This window comes from Bacillus rossius, chromosome 1, assembly GCF_032445375.1.
Source record: "Bacillus rossius redtenbacheri isolate Brsri chromosome 1, Brsri_v3, whole genome shotgun sequence".
Classification (NCBI taxonomy): Eukaryota; Metazoa; Arthropoda; class Insecta; order Phasmatodea; family Bacillidae; genus Bacillus; species Bacillus rossius.
Window position 1 is genome coordinate 287,463,311 of NC_086330.1, and position 23,153 is coordinate 287,486,463.

Consider the following 23,153-nt stretch of genomic DNA (forward strand, 5'->3'; position numbering starts at 1 on the left):
ATGCTGAAGGTAGTGATGTTTTCTCTTTCGTGTGTTAAGGAACACCATCTTGGTCTTCACCACACATTCATTCAAGGCAACAAGTTCACTGGACCACTCGAACATTCAGTTGCATTTGTATTGTATAAAACATTAACCCCTACCCCAAGCATTTTTCGTTCACCACTTGCCAAAATAATTCTGAACAAAATCACAAAAACACACTATCCTTTGCGATTTGTTGTTTCATCGCATAGAATCACAATGGGCTAATCTAGTACATCTTCTTTTATTTTTGCTTCTTCTTCCTTTTTCAAAATCTGCATGTATGAAGATCGTAGTGTATTTGAATTTGGCCGGTCACCAGCTCCCGCAATGAATATATATGTGAATTAATTTTTGTAAGCATGTATATTTAGGCAAATTTTACTGGAGTGGAACCTTGTTATAAAGAATATGGTACTTTATATACAACACCTTAACTAAGTTCATCATTCCTCCATAATATATGTAAAATTATTTGGCTATAACAACAATTTATTACCATGACAGTTTCTTTCTCCTTTGACAGTAGGTAGGCCTTGTTTCTATGAGGTTTTACTATACATACTTGCCCATATTACTTAATGTAAATCAATTTTAAAAATTAACACAGGGAATTTTTTTTTTTTTTTTTTTTTTGGTGGTTCCCAACCAGTGGTCCGCAGACCATCAGTGGTCCGAGAGCTAAAATATGGTCCGAGAAAGATTTCTAACTTAATGAACGCACGTCGGTGAATAAAAGCGAGCGCGGCGCGCAGGCGACCGGGGGAAGGGCAAGCAACTGACTAAACATTATGGCGCAAGCCGGTCAGTCAATCATATGTTTTCTTTTGTTTTGCTCAGCAGTGTTGTGCTAGTGATTCTGTTTAGCTGTTTAGTGGATAAACATCTGTAACTCCTCAATATTCTTATGGATATTTTGATAAAATATGAACAGGGTAAGTAGGCTACGCATTTTTCTCTGTCAAACTTTTTTAATAAAAACATGCAATTACAAAACAGAATGTGGATGTTAGTGATGGGTCGGTTCTTGATTTATACCGGTTCTCGGTTCGGTACCGGTACTTAAAAATCGGTTCTCGGTTCTCACTTTAAAAGTAAGATAAGTAATATCACCACTTTTATGTAGTGTTTCAAGTAAAAAAATATTTATTGCTTCAGTTACAAAAAAGAGCACTAACTAGTATACATTCAGACTTACATTTTCAAAAAATTGTTAATTACACTAAAAATAGAAACATGATGACTAAGACTGTCCTTATTGTTTTTATTATGTGCTAACAAATAAATGCTTTGGCTAAATTTTTCAGTTTTTAGCTAGGCCTATCAAAGCAAATTTAATGTTTTTAGATACTTAACAAGCTACATCGAACAAATCTACGAACTGCATATATAAATGTATTGGTGAAAAGTAATGCTATATAACATAGAGAAAACAATTTGTTACATTAAAATTTACTGTAATAATAATAATAGCAACTAGCTCAGGAAATTTAAATACACACTTCTTTAAAACATAAGTACAAAATAAAAATATTACAATGATGGCAGTAAATAACAATGAAATGAAGGTACACATTCAAAGAATTAAAATTAAAACCTGTCCAACAGTCTAATTGCCTACATCAAAATATTATGACAAAAAATCAACATTTTGACCCTTTCAGGGTCAAGTCTGTTCCTCTTAACATCGCAAATGGCACCTGCAGTGCTGAAGGCACGCTCGCTTGACACAGTGGTTGAAGGAATACAGAGGTACTTCAGAGCCAGTTGCTCGAGTCTCTCATGCTCGAGTCATGCCAGTATTGACCGATTGCCTTCGGATCAGTCTCTAGGTTCAAAGTTGGTTCATGAAAATAGAGCTTCATTTCATCTTCGGCACTAGTGCATAATGGAGGTCCTGAGCTGCTGGAAGCAAGCACGTGCTTGTATGCAAGCCCAAATGCAATTACCTCTGTCTGTTTGAACATAACAAGCAAAAGATTGTGCTTATAATGTCTGTCCTTTGTCAGGGATTAAACTAGTTTCATTGACCATCTTCATTTCACAAATAATTGAGTCTTTAACCAAAATCAAAATTTCTTTGTATTTTCCATCCTGAAAAGGGTTCATCTTGAAACGTGGATCCAACAAAGTAACCTTTACTATTAAGTCACTTGTATAGATGAAGCCAAATTCTTGTTTCAGCCAAGCCAGGAACTTCCAAATGGTGCTGGATTACACAGATTAATGGTATCACTTGAAAAATAATAGCACAGAATTTTAAATGTGTTAAGTTGTAAGTTTCAGCAGTCAATTACTTAATGCTAAATAATAAAAGTTGTTGCACATTTAATTATCAACAACTGTAAATGTAAACCAGTGGCATGACTACTTTTTGCAACTCCAAAAAGTGCACTCTTTGGACTTACCTCTGAAAGTGAAGTTGTTCCTTTGCTCAGCTGCAACGTCGCAGAGTCGAATATCTCCATTATCTCGATCGATTTTTCCAGTTTCCTCCACTCATCCAGTTACTAGTTCAGCAGCCACAGTTTCATCTTTTCTACTACTGGCCATGATGATAGCATTTTTTTGCTCTGAAAGTCGCTTTATCATGTGCAGTGTACTGTTCCAACGTGTGGATACATCCTGTATCATTCTTTGTTGGGGAAGATCAAGCTTTTGTTGGCACTGTTTAAATATTTTTGTCTTTTTGTAAGAATGTATGAAACTAGACAATATTTTTGCATTTGGGCACTAGCTGGTTCTTTACAATAGGATTATCTACAGATGCCTTTCTCACTACAACTTGGAGATGTGCAGCACATGGTACCGGAACAAACATGGAATCATCGAGTGCCTTGGTGATGTCGGTTCCACCATCCCTCACAACTGCAACTACCTTTGTTGCCAAGCCCCATTCATTAAGTAAATCTGAAAGAAAGCGGTGAATTTTGTCCCCAGTATGGCTGATTTCTTTGAATGGTACTACTTCAATAACTTTCTGACAGAGTTCCAAGGTACCATTTCTCTTAAGGTAAAAATGAACAGTCAACGCAAGATAATCATTAACAGCACAACATGAAGTCCAAAAGTCTGTAGTTACAGCAACATGCTTCACTTCTCCCAGCTCTTCCATGACACTTTTATGAAGATCTCTGTACATTTCTTCCAGATATTCATTTGATAAAACTTTTCTTGAAGGAAGAGTGTACCTACGCTCTAAATGGTTAATCAGTCTTTTAAAACCTTTGTTTTCAACTACTGAAAGTGGCTGCATATCTAACAAACCATTTCAGTTATGAGACTAGTTATCTTTTGGGCCCTACAATCACGTGGTTTGAACTTGGAAACTTTGTCATAAGCTTGAACTAATGTTGGCTGGTTTGCAGCAGATGTATATCTTATTATTTTCGGCCTGGTGCTCATTTCACCATTAGAAGACAAAAGTGGTGAAACTTCGATTTTGCTAGAATTACTAGCCTCAGAGTCCGAAAAATTACCTTGTGGCTCACAATCCTGCTGGTGTACAACTAGTGCCTCTTCACAAGAATAAGGTGCCTGAACACTTTCAATTTCAGTCATAGTTGGTTTGTGAAAGTAATTTTCGATACATTTGGCACTTGTTGAAGGTGTATTTGGCACATGTATGAGTGCGAACATACGTTTTGGATTTTTGATGTTACCAGTTGCCAAAGAATGTACATTTGATAAATGTTTTTTTCATATTGGCTGTGGATTTTAACTCGCCTCTTGAAATAAGTTTATTACACAATAAACACTTGGCGAACAATTTGTTTGCACTGTCAACAGCAAAAACTGCCACACTTCTGTTGCCATTTCTAACAATAAATAAACAAACCAAAAAATATTAAAATTAATTTGCAAAGTTTTGCCAGCATAATTATATTTTCCAAGTGTCAACGAATATTTTGTTTGAAAAGTTAAAAGCAAAATATAACTACACATCCAAGCACCACTTTGCACAAGTAATAAACACACTTTAGTTATTATAATAATAAATAATAAATGCTATCACATGTCCGCTGCATCCTCATCCACGCCATTTTATTAAACACTAGAAACGTATCACTTCCCAAGCAATTCCGTTTGCCTGAAGGGGATAGTAACTAAATATCCCGCTAGATGGCTGCAGGTGCACGGTACTTACACTCCGCAGCATAAAATTTCGGAATGCCGATAATTATTACGGGTACATTTAGGAAACAGTCACCGCTATAATTAAAAACACGTAGTATGGAATTTGCACGTTTAATTAGTATTTTTACAACAGTCACACATACTTGCGTGTCAAAAAGTCTATTAGGTGCCTATTTTAAAAACCAGTCAAACAAATATGCTGTCTATCTGTTCACGGGTTTGTTCTGAGTTATATATGAAGTACAGTTGCCCATTTCGATGGCTTATAACCATGGCACCTACTACTGTTTTATTTTGATTTAGAAACATATTTTCTTTAGAGATGTGACTGCCTGATGGGAGAATAAAGTATTTTCACGTGTAATTTATTTTAAGGCCACGATTATTACTTTTTCACAGGAGTCCAAACGTGAATTTTTATCTAAATTTGAAGTGATTGAGGCCTTTTTAATCTACAGTTAAGTTGTACTGAAATACTGTTTTCGAAATGGGTACCGGTACTGGCACCGACTTTTAATGTGCGGTTCTCGGTGCCGGTTATATTGCTGAGAACCGTAGGAACCGAGAACCGAGAACTGCTACCGACCCATCCGTAATTACAAATGTTCACAAAAGTTAGGTACAGTTAGTTGAAAACCTAAAAATAAGTGATATGAAATTAAAAATTAAGATAGTAAAAGAACACTGGTCTCGCAAATTAAAAACTGGAGCCAGCCACAAAAATTCTTAAAAATATGCTATGATAAAATTGTTGAATTGTTATTATGCTGTTTTAGGTTTTTCGTAACGAAATAAAAACACTGTTAACTCTTTTAATGTCAAAGTCGGATAAGTCACATTTTTTGTGTCGTACGAAAAATTGGAGGATCAAAAAAATGGCCTGAATATTTTTTTTTTTCAAAGAAGCATAAACGACACTTGCAGCGCACTCTACCATTGTTGGTTTGACTCGCCCTACTATTGAGTTGCTTTTTCTCAAAATAGAGAGCAGAGCTGTCATGCTTCTGTCTTCCTTCCCTGATAGAGAGCAGGGTTTTCATGCTGTTTTCGAACAGCATGTGAAACAGATTGGTACTGCGTTTGTGCACATTTCTTCATTTTGAATTTAACTTTCCGTTGTGAGAAATTCAACTTTTATTTTTAAAAAAATTATCTTTTGATTCTTTTGTAAATTATAAGTGTTAATTATTTTCTACATAAGTATGTGTTCCTGCTTATAAAAATTTATTTTGCAAATATTTACAAAAATTATAAATTTCTGGCAAACAAATTATTAAGTTGCTTTATCAAAAAATAATAAGCAGTTTCGTGGATATTATAAAATGCCAGTTATTCTTTGTTGTTTATTGTGCGTTGAAAATCATTTTTGTAATAATTGTAGTGATTATATTTTCCTAAGAAATTCTTAGTGCCAAGAATATTACTTTGATAACAATGCCATATTCGCACGCCCATCCATTAAAAATAATATAACATTTTCACGAGAACTTTAAAATAAACAAAATAAAAATTCATTATATGTTTTATTTGATCTTAAAAAATGACACAGAATAATTTATTTATAAGATGTAAAAAATTTATGCTTCCATACTTAAAGGTAAAAAAGTTATTAAAGGTAAAAAAGTAACTAAAGGTAAAAAGTTATTAAAGGTAAAAAAGTTATTAATATTTAACTCCAGATATGTAATTCTTTTAAAAATGACTTGGCACTTATAGTATAACCGTCATAGAATTAGACAATTTGAGGCTGGCACCAAGAGGGTTAAGGGAAATTTAAGGTACCTACCAAGACCCTCGTGTTTAACGATTAACCAACATTATTTTTTAAATTGTGTAGTAAAGATTAAAGTATGTAAAAAAAATGATAGAGAGGTTAGAATATTTTGGATGCCAGTTTATATTTATTTATTTATTTAATGATTTATTCTATAAATTATGAAAAAATTTTGCTATATTTTTTTTATTCTTTTACTTGGCATAAAACATAATATAAGCATAACACAGTACATTCTATTACATTTTGGTTTTGTTTTCAGAAAATGGCACCTAAGAGAATATATGATAATAGTTACATTAAATTTGGATTTACTTCGATAGAAAGTAATGGAGAAATAAAACCACAATGTGTTATATGCGCAACAGTTCTCGCGAACAAAGCCTTGAAGCCAGCAAAATTAAAACGTCACCTAGAAACGATTCATCCAAATTTTTTTGACCGACCACCAGAGTTCTTTCAAGGAAAATTGGAGAATTCAAAAAAAATGATACTCGGGCCTAGTGGGACAAGATATGCATCAGAAAAAACATTAGTAGCATCATTTGAGATAACAAAATTAATAGCACAGTCAAAAAAGCCTCACACAATAGGAGAAACTCTTGAAAGGCAATATGATGGACAAGATTATACGAGCTGAGAGGAGTGATTGAGTTGTTTTTAGGTGAGAAAAAAACTGAAGACTTACTAGTACAGTTTTCTGATTTGACATCCCAGATGCATTTGGCATATCTTGTGGATATTTTTACACACTTAAAAAAATTGAACTTGCAAATGCAAGGTTCAGGAAATAGACAATTAGAAGGCATTCCAAATATTTTTTTTAATTTTGAAGATAAACTTCGTGCTTTTATTTGCAAACTTAAGTTATGGATTAGTCAAGTTGGCGAGGGCAATTATAGTGCGTTTGCAACATTAAGGCACTCCTTGATGACAAAAAGTATGTCATGTTTAGGGAAAGCATATAAAAAAACAGCAAATGTCATTTGCAAATGTTGGTTGATGAATTCAACCGTTACTTCCTAGAATATAACAATACAGAAGCTAATGTGGACCAAAAACTGATACGCAACGCCAACTCTTTTGGCACTAACATTAGAGAAGTTGCAGAAGAAATCCAATAAGAACTTATTGAATTTCAAAATGACAGGAACTGTAAGGACGCTTTTGAATCTGATTCTTTGGAGACGTTTTGGTGTAAGAAAGCAATTTCATATACTAAAATTCGAGAAATCGCTTTGCGCTTTCTTATTCTTTTCTCAACAACTTATTTATGCGAACAAGGATTTTCTGAATTACTGATCATTAAAAACAAATCCAGGAATCGACTGAAAGTAAGTGATGATATGCGTGTAGCTTTGAGCAAAAATATTACCCCAAGAATTCAAGATCTTGTACAGAAGATGCAAGCTCAAAAATCTCATTGATGCAAACTGAATTGTGTACTAAAAATATATGTTTTCAATCATTACACTGTTAATTGTTTATTTTGGTTTTTTAGATTGCTTATGTTAATCGTTTCGATTAACATTGAACGATTAGGCTTAAAGTTTATTTTTAGATTGATACAGATTAATTTTTAATTTTGTGGTCCCTACTAATATTAATGAAATTAAAGTGGTCCCTGATCAAAAACAGGTTGGGAACCACTGATTTAGACTGTCTCAAGCTTAAATTTTACATCACAAATAGTGTCTAGAATTTTACAGTCTGTTTATGTATTTAAACATTTTGAGTATTAAATATGCGTATGCTATATTCCTGCACAAAACTTTATAGAATTAATTTTTTCCTGTCAGGAGAATTGGCCACTTTGGCCAAATAGTTTGGTAAACATGTAAGGAAGGGTTCCCTAAAAAATTAGTTAATTACAATGAGTATGGTACCTGTAAAATTTCAGGCTCAAAAGTTTTTTTTTTATTTACTATAATTTTGTTTACTACACATTTTCTGGCCTCTTTCCCATCAAATTGTGTTTATTAGGACGTTAGAACCTTAACCATTTCCTTGACTTACCTTTCATGTATTTATTTAACCATTATTCCCTCATAGCTGGGTGATCTAGCTTCTCTAGGGGAATATTTGCAGAAAGAAATGCACGCACTGTATCGCTTGCTAATTTGACTAATTTCCTTTGCTCGTTTATGGAGAACAATATTATCCTCGAGTGTCACTTGCCTTTTGATTCCACAACCTGATGGTGATGTTTGACTTTTTTTCTTCTCTAAATGAGATGCTCGCTGTTTGCAGTGTTTTTAACAAGTATCTTTCCTTTTCCAATCTACTACCGTATTGCAAAATTTACACATCATTATCCGCTTTTCTTTTTTAAAAACAATGAATCCTTCATGCTCGTATTCTTTAGCTCGTTCAAACACTGATATGACCTTAGGCATTGTGAAGTATCAAGTAAACCAAGTAAACTTCAAACAAAACAAACCGCAACTACCTATTTTCATTCACATTTAACTATTTACATGGAACGTAAGATATCTTTTCAAACCTCATTTGGTCATTTCACATGACCGGCGTATTGCGACATTAAAATCCCATAACCTCTCTGTTATTATTTACAAGCAATACAACAACGGAAACGAATATGTATGGTCAAACGGCTAACTTCATCCACATCCCGCTAGGAATGCTGATAAATGGTTGCCGCTTTCAGGCCGAGTGTTTGGTATTTATTTTGCTTCAACTTATCCATGGTGCATCTCATAATAAAGATGGCTTACGATGTTTTGGTTTACTAAACGAATACGTTTTGCGGCAAAAGTATTGTATTGTGAAACTTAATATTCATATTACGTTAAAATTCTGACATTTCGTGGATATTTCGTGAAACAACAAGAATATCGCGAATAGTAATGAATTTCACGGCATCGCCAGTTATTTCGTGAAAATGAAATGCTGTAAAATCAAAATAGGCATTTGGAAACAGATTTGTAACTGCTTAGAATGTAATTCCAAAATCGTTAGTAAAATTTCGCGATTTCGTCATTAACGAAATTCGAGTACCTCTAGCTATATGTATAAACTCTTATTTCAGCTATCCCTCAATATTTCTCTCAATTTGTCTATATTTTATAGATGTTGTTTTGGTCATTTAGCCTTTTATAACTATTATTTTTAGTTCCCTCTTTGTTTATTATTATTTTTTTATAATTATATCATATATTCCTTATCATACGTGCTTTAATGTAGGTATACATTCTTGTTAATTACAGTGGTTGGGACCATGCACTCTGGACGGGGAAGCTGGTGGAAGGTGTGGCCTGCCTCTCAACTAAGGGAGTACAAGGGGCTGCTCTGACTTTATATTGAAGATGCCAGTTTTATCCACTGCTAGGGTAGATTCAATGGGTTGATTCTTGTTCTTTGCTTGTTGTTGTATTGTTTATTTATTTATTGTCATTGTGTTTATTTTCTATGTGTATATTTTTATACTTTATCTTCAATCATATATATTTGTACTTTTCTGTTTTGTTTTGGTCACTGCAGGTATGTGGCACTCTCGCTTTGCATGTGCTGGCTAATTTCAGATGTGCCTATCTGTTGCAGATTCTCCTCAGGTGCCTGCTCTTGGTACTGACACGTGGGAGGTGGGAGAGTGCTTGTCTCTGCAGTGACCATTGTGTCCGTCCTCGTCAGTATGTGTCGTGCTCACCGTTAAAGCCCTCAGCTGTTGGTGGGTATGTGACAAATTTATTTCATCTTTTCTTTAAAATGAACAAACACAATTAAATATACATCACACCCACCCACCTGCCACAACTTCAGTATTATAATTTTTTTTTATAGTAACTGACTTACTGACAGTATGCAAAGAAATTTAAAAAAATTAAACAAAAAGACTATTAAACAATAAGCAACTTTCACCTACACTTCTTCATCATTCACTGTCTAAATCTCTTTTTAAAATAAAATAGAACAAAAGAAATCAATATGTACCTGGTATTCAGTTTTAGGGCTATCAATCAGTTCTTCTTGCTCGTTTGAAAACACATTCGAAGACTTGATCTCCTCAGTGACCAGAATGTTTGACTAAAACAGATTACACAATATTTTCTCAACACATCATAGAATCAGAACTAAAAATTACCAGTCTCACTTGAAAAACAAACAAATAATAATTTAAATAATTTAATGTTATTTTTAACCCAGTGCTTCTTGGTGAACAAAATATAGAAATTTTTTAGTAACTATTGATAAAAATTTTTTTAACAAACTTTATCACAGGATAACTTTCCAAAAATAAGGGCAAAATTTAACTCAATACTAAATATAGCTACTATTTGCAGGACTGAACGAATTTTTAAGTTAAAAATTTAAAACATTTTCAAAGATAGTTCCCACATGATTAAAATGGATAGTCTCCCACTATTTATATTTAAGGTGTGACTATAAACTAAAGTAAGACATCAAAAAAAACAAAATGCAAGTTAGTAATTCTGCTGGAAATTAAAGTTTCGCAACTTCCAAAACCCTTACTGCTTACATTGAACTTTCATTAACCTGTATATACCCTGCTGAAGGGAGCAGAGTGATGCTAACTAAATCAAAATGAATCATTGGGCTGATAAGGTTTCCCAATGATTATCTACAGACAGTAAATTTGCTGATTTGGTCGTTGTTTTCCACACGCTAAGGACTTGGGTTACCTGGCCGGCTCTGTTGCTGCCGAACATCTGCTGTATCTGGTGGAACTTGGTGCTCTGGTTGCTGCTGGTCTTCTGGTTCTTCTCGGACAACACCTGCCAACACAAGCACACTCAGAACACACATTTCCCAACAACATACACTGCACGGTTCATACCCTTATAAAAGAATTAAAAAGAAATCAAAGAGTTTTAATAAGCCCTGCCATTAAGAATTTTAATGACTTTAGATATACATGAATAGTAATAAAATTATTTTTACCTCATAGTTCACTAAAAAATGTAAGTATTTATTACCATCAAATATAAAACTAATGAAAATCCTCAACTTTACCATTGAAAAAATAAAATGCACCCAGAAGAATCTTTTAGACACTACACTAGCAGCAGTGTGAAACACTGAACTGCATGTTGCTAAACACTGCTTGCTGCTATGGTCAAAACAAAAGAATAAATCAATGCAACAAATATGCTTCCATGCGACATGAATAAAACTTTAAGGAGTTTATAGGACCCTAATGTAAAATTTTAGGATTTAAGGGCCCTTAATTATGGACTTTTTTAAGGATACTAAGGATGTGTACAAACTAAACCCTTTACTATTATTAATAAAACTGTTAAGCATGCTCATATAAGCAGCAGCTCTAGATAGAAAAGCCAAAAGCTTTCAGGGCTATGTAACCAGTCCAACTGTTTACAGTTATATTATTATTATTTTTATTATTATTGTAACATTAATTGTATATTTCATGAGCCAATATTATGTATTTAATTATTTTATTGTAAAGAGGACAACCAAAGTATAACAGATATTACACATCTTATTGCCAGAGACAACACACTTTTAACTTCAGGGTCTTCTAAGCATTATTCTTTGGAAACTTTATTCATTTGGTCTTGGTTCGATACTCTTACACGCTAACATCCAAGTTTTATTTCACTATGCAGTTTATTTGGTTTGCTGATATCGATAGCTCCTTGGTTGCTAAGGACTGAAAGTAAATAGTTAGGAGGAAGGGAGAGACGCACAGGATGTGCACTCATTAGAGAGATGCTTGAACAACGTTTTGTTTGTGTGCACGGCCGTAAGAGCGCTAGTGTGCTCACTGCTCAATGTTTGTTTACGATTCGTTGCCAAGGCTGATTTGTAATGGCGGCAATTTTTCATTCGTATTTTTGTTTAGGACTTTAGGTTATTTGCGTGCTACTTGCTTATTGCTTCGTAGGTGGAAACTGGAAAATATCTGGCGTTTATTTATTCAATTATTTAGTGGTCATATTTTCATTGAGGTAAGATTGTTAAATTGATTATAAAGTTACATATTAAGTAAAATACAATGCCGCCACGTGTACTTAAATGCTGTGTGCTTAGTTGCGATGATAAATTTGCTGTTAGACACTGCTTCCCAGTTTACGAAGAAACGGTATACAATGAATGGATACAGAGAATAAACATCCAGAAGCTGTAGATGTGATTGCAAACTTCAATAGTAATGCTAGCTTGTGACATAGGTGGTTTTAGCATAAATAGCTACTTAGGTCATTCTTCCACCAATGTTTATACGGTTAGTACTGTGCCCGGTCACAACAGCGCTGCAAATAGCGTTCTAGCTGTTATTCAGAGAGTGGCCTTTCTATGGAGAGACGCCATCGTCATCTTGCAGCGGGAAGACGTTTCTCGGGCTGGGGCGAACCAAAGCCCATTAAAATCATGTTTTTCAGCTATTACTATTTCATTTATAGCAAACGTCAGTTCCGTAAAAAACAGACCTGGTCATAGGTAATGCAAATTTCCACTAGTCACACAACAATACCAAATTTCCATTTTATAATTACTCTCTGGACAGTAACACAGTGCAGTGACGTGCTAGCTGGATTATCAGTCTGGGTAGTCAATCCAGTAGCAGCGTTCCTGATATCTACTGCGAAGAGAATAGGCGCCAAAACCCCATGAGAACACACCAGTATTAGCTAGAGTGTGGCTACCACAACTTGGAGCCAACGTATACTACAAAATAATAGTTACAGCTACTTTAACTTGCACCTACTAGTGTGTGATTGATTTTTGTGTATGTATGTGTATATGAATCTCTAACTTGACTTCAAACAAACACACGTGTTGTACTGATTTGTTGGGCGCCAGTTGCAGTGTTTCTACGCGCTCTCTCTCTCTGTCTGTGTGTGTCTGTGTGTGTGCGTGTTTTTTTTGTTTGAACATTTATCCCATTAACACGTTTATAAATCTTTTTGCCCGACTTTGAGACTGTTAGCAAATGTATTACGTAATAAACACTTATTAATATTCTTGTTATAAATATGAGTGTCAAAACACATCCGAAGAATTATTGAAATAATAATAAAAAATATCAAATCATTATTCTTTCAACCATTGTTCTATATTGTGAAATAGCTAATTAAACAAAATATTTGCAATTATATTTATAGTGTACGACGACCCATTTAAACTGATTGACGATACTAGTACGTTCAGTTTAAATAATACAAAACAGCCTCATGATTCTACACATGATAATTAGATAAAATATACTCGACTGAGTTCAGGGGGGAGAGCAATTTGATGATTCCGCTCTTCTAGGACTTCTGGTCTTGTCCCCAGCCGGTTCAGGATGTGCTCTGTGAAACAAAGTTTATAACTACAACCCAGCAGGACTATTGATAACGGCGACTCAGCTTGGCTCCTCGCAGGATTGGCTGAAAATTCCTTTAAACGGGTGCGTCTCATCAATGTAGATAGGAATGGTAGTTGTATAGATGCCTGAAAGTCTTGCAGCACAATGGCGGATATTCGCCCGTCATGGTAGCGGAAATAGCTACGAAACACGACTCCCTATAGTCCGTATAGTGAAAATCCGGACTTCCTCAAATTATTACTGATAAAACTACATAAATTAGCAGCAGCCACTTATCTTCTAGTTCTCTGCACGGGATCACTAGACGAGGGACCGCCCCACGGACAGAAAACGTCTTCTCAATCCGAAGCCCAACGCTTAAGTAATTGTTCTTTCAAAATCACCGGCCAGCGAACATGTAAGCTAGGAAGACTAAGCAACCTCGCTTCCTACTTGGCGAGAGTCAATACTCTAAGACCATAGCTTACTAGTGCAGCAAAGAGAAATTAGCAAGAAAATGAATAATATCTCAAATAGATATTCAGCAAAGAATAATAAAATAAATCCCAAACATGTATATCAACTGATATGCTATGGAATAAGCCTGGGTCGTTGCACTATGCACAACTCATACTTAAATACATGAAAGAAAAATATCATTATTCTTATTTAAACATTTAGTAAACAATAAAGTTGGGAATTAATATGGTCCATGAAATTTTTGAAGTTAATTTTAGTTTGTTTAGTCTCAAAATATTACTCAATATTTATTAAAATGTACTTAAAATGTATTTTGACATATATTGGTACTATAAATTTATTTTAACGGTAGTAGTATCTTGTCAGCAAGCACTTACCTTACTGGAAAATAAATTATTTTGGTTAACACACTCTTACGGAAAAAATGCATTTGATTAGTGCTGATTAGCACTCTTTTCCTGGAACGAATTAGGGCGTTACTTTGACAGGCAGGTGTGTATAATTTACTGGAATGCCTGTAGTTTAATAGTGAATGAGTTTCCCCCAATGAAGTCACTGATTGGCATTTAGTATTTAAATTCATTAATGGGAATGACTAAAACTGCAATACTGTCAATAGACTTCATGTTATGGTCTTTGAAAATCTCTGTGTTTGTGATCTTTGCCTTAGTAGAGGAAAATGCTCAATACTAAATGTTAAATTATTTTATGGCATAAAAACTTTAGGAACCAATATGGCATTTATCGGTTCCTATATCTCTCCTTCTGTACTCCCACAAAACTTGACAGGTCGGTCGCAACTCACGTCAAGGGGTCGGTAATCCGGAACAGTTTCCTGAGAAAGGAAAGCGAATTTCTTGCTGTTGTTGTTGTGCGCATTTGGCAATGAGATTTCGGTCGGCTGGTACACCTTCGGCTTGTGAGTTGTGATGGTCACACCTGAACAGAAGCACAACACATAGCGATAACAAAGGCACACCTGAAGTCATGACAGCAATTGAATGGCAGGATTAAGTTTCACCTGACTTCTCCAAGTTAGTATGAAAATAATACTAAGAATTATAGTCTCCGCACACCATGATTCCAAATTTCTCAGCTCCGCACAATAATCTGGCACTGGTTGAGCGACTCTTATGTAGTTTTGACATTTACTGATGGAGGCAATATGATGTCAGAGACCTTTTTGAACAGTTACACAACTATGTATTATTTATGCAATAAAAGAGCTTATTAAAACTTGTTTCATACATATTTTTTTTCCTTCAATAATGTGACCAAATTGATAACTAGCATGACTGTGGTTCCAAACTGTTCCTTTACTGTAGTGAGTTTAAAACTAAATAGTTACTATTTTCACCAAAAAGCACACCACAATATAAAAGGTTCATATTGTTTAAGACAAAATAGTTTTAATATTTATTTATTTTTTATACAGATTAATGTCAAAATCCAATTATTTTCTTCACATCCAATGGGTTTTTTTTCAGTCAGAGTTTTTTATAGTTCTAATAACATTAGGCTATCACCATATTTCAGAATAAAATTTACAATTGAGTTTGACTAAAAAATTCATGAATCAAAAAATTTAATGAATCCAAAACATATACTAAACTCTACAGCTCTTATTCACAACATATTGTTAGGTACATAAATATATCACATTTGCAATAACATAGTGTCCTGTTCTAAGCAAATTTCAGCATTGTTTTCGTTGAAAATGTAAAAGGTTCACTTTTTGAAAAATACTGAGAATCCACTTCCAAAAATGTGGAATACTGAGAAACTGTCATTTGAAAGTGAACTTATATCTTTTTATTAGTGATGGTTCGAATCACATTTTTCTCGAATCCGAATCTCGAATCCGAATCCCAAAAAGTACCTCGAATCCAACCCTCGAATCCGAATCCAGTTCTCAAGGGTTAATTATAAAATCATTTATAAGTTAAGAGAAAAAAATTAAACATTATGCAGAATTATTTAATCCTTTAAATTTTTATTTAAAAAAACAAGTATTTTGACACGGTCTGGATCAAGACGATTCCGTTTTTGGTCACATATGTTTCCTGCAGTGCTGAACAAACGTTCAGAGAACACTGTCTCTGGTCACTTCATCAATTGCTGTACAATCCGACTTGGTGGATTTAAGGCATTCAGGTATTATCTGTGAGTACAGTGATTCATGTATCCACGGAAATCGGAAAACGAAATTCAACATCCGACGGAACAATATTTTGTAGTTACCAACTTGACATTTGTTTAAAGTCCCAAATGAAGGTAAACGCTTTCCTGAAATATTAAATGGAAAATGAAAGGCACCATATTGGCTTCAATGGTTTTAGGCCATAAGAAATATTGTTGTGTGTCTTTTAAAATTAAGCCTCACTAAAGCATAGTGATTAATATGCCCAAAGTTAAAAGTGACGGGGTGTTTTCTCTAGTTTACCCATTAAAATTCTTTACATTAAAATTAGTTATTTTTTATGTTGCTCAAAATGATTGGCTAACAAATTCATTGGTTGGCCATCATGGAATTCTCAGATAATACATATTTTAACGTTGGTAGTCTACACAAACCAAACTTGGTCCTAACAAAATTCATTAATAGAACGTGTATCAGAATATTTAAAATTGAATTGCAATTAAAATAATAATTGTATAATGTATTAATTTTTGTCATTCATTATTTCATTGTTATTACTACATGTGCGACCGTAACTTGTTATGAAAGTCGGCATTATTGTTGTATTACTAAGTAACAGATTTCTCGGTTAAGTTATTTAAAAAAAAAAAAAAAACAAGATTCATATTTAGTCTAGATCCTAAATGTGTTTTATTTTATTTTTTAGCATATTCTGAGAATACATATGTGATTTATGCCTTATTTAATGCCAATGTAGCGACAATGCATCCATGTTCATGAATATAAAGTAAGTTTCCCAAATCAGTACATGCTTCATAAATTTTTTTATATAATAAAGAATTAAAAGTACAATACAGTAGAACCTCGTTAATCCGTGATGCGCTAATTCGGGAATCGGATAATCCGGGACGATTTAAAATAGAAGAAAAAAAAAAAGAAGTAAAAATTGTCAGCGCTTAAAATTAACGTCACGCGGGCCGGCGGCCGGTAAACACTACAAGCCATCGCATGGGCCGCCAAACTCGCTGTTTGTACCGACCCTTTGTGTCGCCCCCCTTTCAGCTGTCACATTTGTCACTCTTTAAACTTGAGGGGGATGTCCTGACTTCTGATTCCCGTCTCCCTTTGTTTGTTTCCGCCCGCCAACGCACGGCAGGCGCCTGGCGAGTGACGTGTCTGGCTGGCATTCGGCTGTACGAGGGGAAGGGAGGGGGGCGTGCAAGGTCAGCACGATCTTATCTTTCTCTCTTCGGCTGTTGTAAATGACCGTGAACTAATGGCTAGGCAGTGCTGTATTTTTTTAAGCCGAGACACTAATTCGAAGACGGCCGGCCTTTACCGTGAACGGCCTTAACCCAGCTGCTCGCCGGTGTCTGAGAAGCTTGACAAGACCTTCCGGGCTTTTAATCGCTAGTCCGTGAAATTCGGTAATCCGTGATTATCTTGGTCCTGACCATCACGTATTAACGAGGTTCTACTGTACCTCAATAGGATGTGTTCCAAGGAAAACGTAAACAGGCCAAGTAAATTGTAAGCATTTAATTTTTTAAAGTACTACATTTACATCAATATTTTTCCTCGAATCCCGAATCTTTTCCCTCGAATTTCGAATCTTTCGAATACTAGAGATTCGGTGGGATTCGAGGATTCGAGGATTCGAGGATTCGACCGGCCCATCCCTACTTTTTATATTATAATTTGCATCCAAAAGTTGCAAGAAAACAATGAAAAATTTCAGCATACATGATTTTTACAACTATTGTTTGGGTTTTATGGTTTTATCCATCCGTATTATCTGTTGTTTAAAAACACAACACCGTCCCCAAAGACCGTATGGTCATTTACATCATTACTGAAATAGGTGAATACAAATAACCAGACAATAAAATTATATAATGAATTATGAATAGTCTGATTGATAGTTTGTGTTCTTTATGCTAAAATTTTTTTTTGACCAGCAATGTTTGTTTACATAATTTTTTGTTTACATGTTCAAGAAATTTTTTTACATTTATAAATAACTAGCTACCCACCCCTGAGATATACTAATGTGGAATCATTTAGATTTAAAACGTACTTTACTTTTCATAAAAAGTAACAAATTTTCTAAAAATTACTATGCTTCGAAAGCAAACAATATTCAACTTCTTCCTTAAAAATGGTTGTTAATAAATCTCATAGTTTGAAAACTAATTCAAGAGTCAATGGTGTTTGAACGTACAACAGTCTTTCCTGAGACAAATCAGCCTATAATCTTGTTGAAATACTAAAAAAATATTTGTAAACACAATCATATTGTCATCTGCTAATAAAATAAATATTTATAATGTTCGACGACAAATATTCACCATTTGCAGTGTGAAGTCAGTGTTTATGATCCTGCTAACTAAGGGGATAAGAGAATAGGTAATTTTATTTCTCACAGTAATGTCCCTTCTCCTGTAATCTAACCTAGTTTGCCTTTGTGGGAGGAAGTGTTCCAACCACTATCGCTCCATTTCCGTGCTGCTTAATAAATCTATTTTCAGGTTGTTATTTTAGTTTTAACAAAGTTATCTACTACATTTTTCTAACTATAAGTATGTTTAATTTTATCTACAGACACCAGATGTTTACCACACTTATCTGATAATTAAAAAAAAGCATTTCAATTTTAAGTTTGTATTGACAGTTTTAATCATCATACAGAATGAGGCAAAATGTGTGTATCAATTTTAAAAGGCTATTAAAAAAAAAGGAGCAATTTACAGAAATGAGGTTTATTTTATTGGAATCAGTATGCATCCCCCCCCTTTCCCCCACCCATCCCCCCCCCGCCCCCCCAAGTTCTGAAGATCTTATCAGGAAAATGGTGGCCATCAGCAGCGATACACTGATTAAGGTGATTTTTGGACTGACTGCTTTTCGGCACATACGGGTATAGCGGTGATTTCCTCCCGAATTTGCATTTTCAGTTCTTTCTAGGTGTGAGCATGATGTTTGAAAACCTTTTACTTAAAGTAACCCCACAGGAAGAAGTGGCAATTGCTTAAATCTGGCGCCCGCGCCGACCGTATTTAAGCGTTTGTGTCTTTTTCCTGTGGAGAAACCTCAAGGAAAAGGTTTTCAAACATCGTCCTCACACCTAGGAAGATTTGAAGATGCTAATTTGGGAGGAAATCACCACAACTCTCCTTGAAATTTGCCAAAAGTAGTCGAAGAGTTCCGAAATCACCTTCATCAACGTATCGCTGCTGATAGCCACTATCTTCCTAATGTGATCTTCAGAACTTGATAAAAAAAACAGGAATGTATGCTGATTCCAATAAAATAAACCTCATTTCTGTAAGTTGTTCCTTTTTTTTAATAGCCTTTCAAAACCGGTACTCAACTTTTGCCACTAACACAATATATTAGGGGTACACAAGTAGCATATTTAAACGTTGAGTCTAGTCAAGTAGTGCACAAAATAAAGTAGATTCGAGTTGAGTTTTCAGCATAACTTTGTTTTTGCATTTTCCTTATAAGCTCAACCAACATGAAATAATAGCACAAAAGTACACACTGTAAAAGAATCTTTCATGGTTTTTTAATCACTATCCTAGTGCTTTCTGCATAGTAGCCAAAAGTCCCTACCTACAGTATTTAGATTTACAAAAGAATTTTACAACTATATATTTCCATGCAATAGAGCTATTTGAATTTTACTTACAAAAAAGTTCGTAAGCAACTAGTACTTGTAATTACAAAAATATAACTTTCAAATTTAATCTATTATGTAACAGGGAAACTAAAATATATTAGTCCAGTTGCATTGTAGTTAAAGACATTAAATTTAGTATGTTGGTTTGGAACATTAAAATAAAAACAATTTTCCACACCAACACTATCATTTTATTGCTATTATAAATATTAAGGTTCGTTTTTATTGCCCTATACACTATACACCCAGTACAAGCATATTCAAGGTGTATGTATAATCATACTGTGCTTATGCTCAGTGAGTCAAGTAACTGTGCCGTAACATTTCATTTGCCCAAAATATATCATATTATTTACAGTTAACTATGGTGCATCTGTGGCACTTATTGTGCTTCAGCTGTAACAATGTTGCTTTTACAGTAACTGTAGTTCTTTTATGGCAACTACTGTGTATGATAAATATGGTGCTTCATCCGTGTTTATTCAACACTCATTCATATGTCTTCACTTCACATTCATGTGCGCTATTATAATTTCAGCTAACCAAATGTTAAAATAGATGTGTTTTTCAAACATTTAGTTCTTTTCAATGATGAACGATATAAATAATACATGATAAAGGATATTCAATCAAATTTATGTATAAAAGGATATTTCTCATTTTGAGAAACAGTTGTTACAGCAGCTAATTCTACAAAATTTTGAGTATGTCACGTGCATTGAAGTTATATTTTTTTGGTTTTTAGTATAGGTTAACATAAAAAAATGGGTGCGTGTACTTATGTACACGCGTGAGAAGTTATACTTCTTTGGCATGCAAATAATTAATTACAATAAAATAATAAAAGAGCTGGAAAAATATAGTCAAAACAGTCAAAAAAGGTCAGTTTAAATTTGAAAAATTAAATAAATAAAATTTACAGAAAATAAATATATATGACATAATTTGTACTAAATATTATAATATTCTTAATTTTAAATGTTTATTATTGATTATTTAATATTTTAAAAGAAAATAAATAAATTTAATAATAAATTCAAAAATTAATTTAAGTTTATTCAATTTTTAAATATTTATTATTTTCTTAATTTAATATTCACTTTTAATTTTTAATCAAAATATTTTCATTAAATTTGTTCATTTATTATTATAAATATTTATTATTTATCACAAATTTTATATTAAATGTTTTATTATATATATATTTCTTTATTTTGTAAATATTAAATAACCAATAATAAATATTTAACATTAATAATTTAATAATATTTAGTATTAATTATATTAAATAATAACATTTTAATTTATATCAATAAATAATACATACGGATAGTTAACCTCAATTATATTGGAGCACTTGAAAAAGTATATAAGCACAATTTTTTTTACTAATATTTACAACTAGTAAATAATATTAATCAAAATATTCAATTTAAATCACTACTCAATATAATTTATTAGCAAATATATAATTCGCACTTGTATGAAACTCAAACACGTGTTGTGAATATAGAAACTAGAACATGTGGATAAATATTATAAATATGAAAGTGATCGCAGGCGACGAGCGAGCTAACATGCGCCACTAATAGAGGTTCTATTTCTATTTTGTTGGTAACTTTTTTTTTTGAGACTTAATGAGAGATTTAGCGGGCAGCTTCAGCCCGTTAATTTTGTGTTACAGTGATGCGCACGCATCCTAAAATTTCACTCTCATCATTGTTTCATAACGCACCTAAAGAAGTATAACTTCAAAAATTATGACAAAAATGTGCTAAATGACCGCAAATAAGTTCAAACAAAAATACAGCACGATATTATGTAAAATCAGCCACCATCGCTAGCAAATTCAATACTTAATCATTTAAAATCTTAATAATAATGAAATGGCGGAATGTTATAAGCGTCAAATGCTGAAGTACGGTACTTAAATTGTAACAAATACTGTACCTTTTTAATCAATTCTGCTCTATCTAATCACATTTCCTACTGAACTGCATAATACGAGCTTCACAATAACCAGGTATATAATCCTAGATTACTCCCTTTTTGTATTAGAGATTTTTCATGTGTGTTTTATTCTTTCCCTAGAGCAAACAGAGAACTAAGCAAATTATTCTAGCTATAAAATTAGGCTCCAGTCAAGTACTTAAAACTTGACATGACTCAAAATTCAGAGTACTCGTGCACCCTTACAATATATACCACTTAACATTAAGGATAGATGAAAAATATATTTAGCATTTCAACCAACCTATTGATCCATCTTCGCTGGCTGGAAATCAGTTACAAAAAAAAATTAAAATTGTAACTGAACATTTCTGTACTCAGGCTATCTACAAATACCTCTTGAACCAATGAAACAACTAACTGAGAACCTTTTAACAAAATTTACTTTCAAGTTTTTTTATATCACGGGTAATTTTTAATGTAATGAATTTTTTTTTAATAATATGATTTTATACAAGCACACACAATTCAGAGGAATTTGCAAATTTTGACATCAGGAAAAAAACATCATTTCAAAGAAAATTTCCACGTTGAGTTAATTGTGACATGACCAGTTCCTCAGTTTTGTTACTTTTATCGTGACGTTTGTTATATGTAGACACTCTGGAAAGTATTTACACTACAAGAGACTTCCCACTACTAAAGATCATTGAACACGTCCTCTATTTTCAATATCTAACCATAATAGGGGTGTGCAAAGTTTCAGAAAGTCAAAGTCAAATTATGTCCTAATTTTCTTCAACTTCAGGAAAATTTAAAAACTTCAAGATTCCTAAGATTTCTCCTTAGAGCAGAATAGGTTAAAAGCAGGATTTAACACCGTTATTTGAGGCCATAAATATCATTCTCAGTGTCAGTTAAATGCTGTTTTTACCAGGAAGAAAACTATTGGGCCATTAAAAATGGATCTGAACCGTCAGTCGTTTTTCAGGTAGATAATGAACAGTGGTGACCATCAGATGATAGCCCGCTCCCACCCTCCTTGCTAGCGACTGCCACTGCGATGTTTATCTCTTGAAAGCTTAGACAATTTTTTATTCCACCAAGCTAACAAAAAAAAAGAATCGCCCATGTCGCATGGCAGCTAAAAAAAAAGTTAGCTCCTTTCACACAAGCACGCAGGCATTGGAGAAAAACTCACCTTTTATTACACACTGATCAAGATGAGGCGAGACAATTTTGACAGGTGTTTAGTGAACATCAATGGCCGAATTCAGAGTCAACTTTCTAATTGCTAGGAGGAGACACATTTGACAGCTGGATGAGGAAAGCAAACACCTTGAAAGTGAACATGGCCTGAATCTCATTAAACACTTGTTCGGTTTAAAGTTGATGAACAGCCAACATTTTTTATACATATTTTTTCACATAAAATGTTTTAACATGTTCTTGTCAATTTTTTTATGTTTGCTAATTATCTGCAAAATCTGTTTAAAAATTAAAGGGATAACAATCGGTTCAGCCATTAGAATTGCATTAAGACTGTGTCTTGTGTAGTAATGGTACCTGAACTGGAGGTATGCGCACACGCAACGCACACACGCACATGCACGCACACACGCACATGCAACAACGTGTGCACGCACACACGCACATGCACACACGTGCACACACACAC

The 23,153-nt window shown here is 33.7% G+C and overlaps 2 protein-coding genes across 2 annotated transcripts in view; one reads left to right on the plus strand and one right to left on the minus strand.

Moving 5' to 3' along the window:
• The window catches only part of LOC134527696 (probable mitochondrial glutathione transporter SLC25A40), a 114,097-nt gene extending 104,555 nt beyond the window's left edge, over positions 1 to 9,542 (plus strand). Inside the window, exon 8 of the mRNA XM_063360600.1 lies at positions 9,497 to 9,542. Within this exon, the coding sequence (XP_063216670.1) occupies positions 9,497 to 9,527 (31 nt within the window). The 3' untranslated portion in view covers positions 9,528 to 9,542. The remainder of the gene's footprint in view (positions 1 to 9,496) is intronic.
• LOC134527695 (coronin-2B-like) overlaps positions 1 to 23,153 on the minus strand; it is a 128,106-nt gene that overhangs the window by 9,776 nt on the left and 95,177 nt on the right. The window contains exons 11-13 of the mRNA XM_063360599.1: positions 14,509 to 14,642; positions 10,597 to 10,689; positions 9,887 to 9,979 (exon numbers count right to left, since the gene is read on the minus strand). Coding sequence (XP_063216669.1) covers positions 9,887 to 9,979; positions 10,597 to 10,689; positions 14,509 to 14,642 — 320 coding nt within the window. The remainder of the gene's footprint in view (positions 1 to 9,886; positions 9,980 to 10,596; positions 10,690 to 14,508; positions 14,643 to 23,153) is intronic.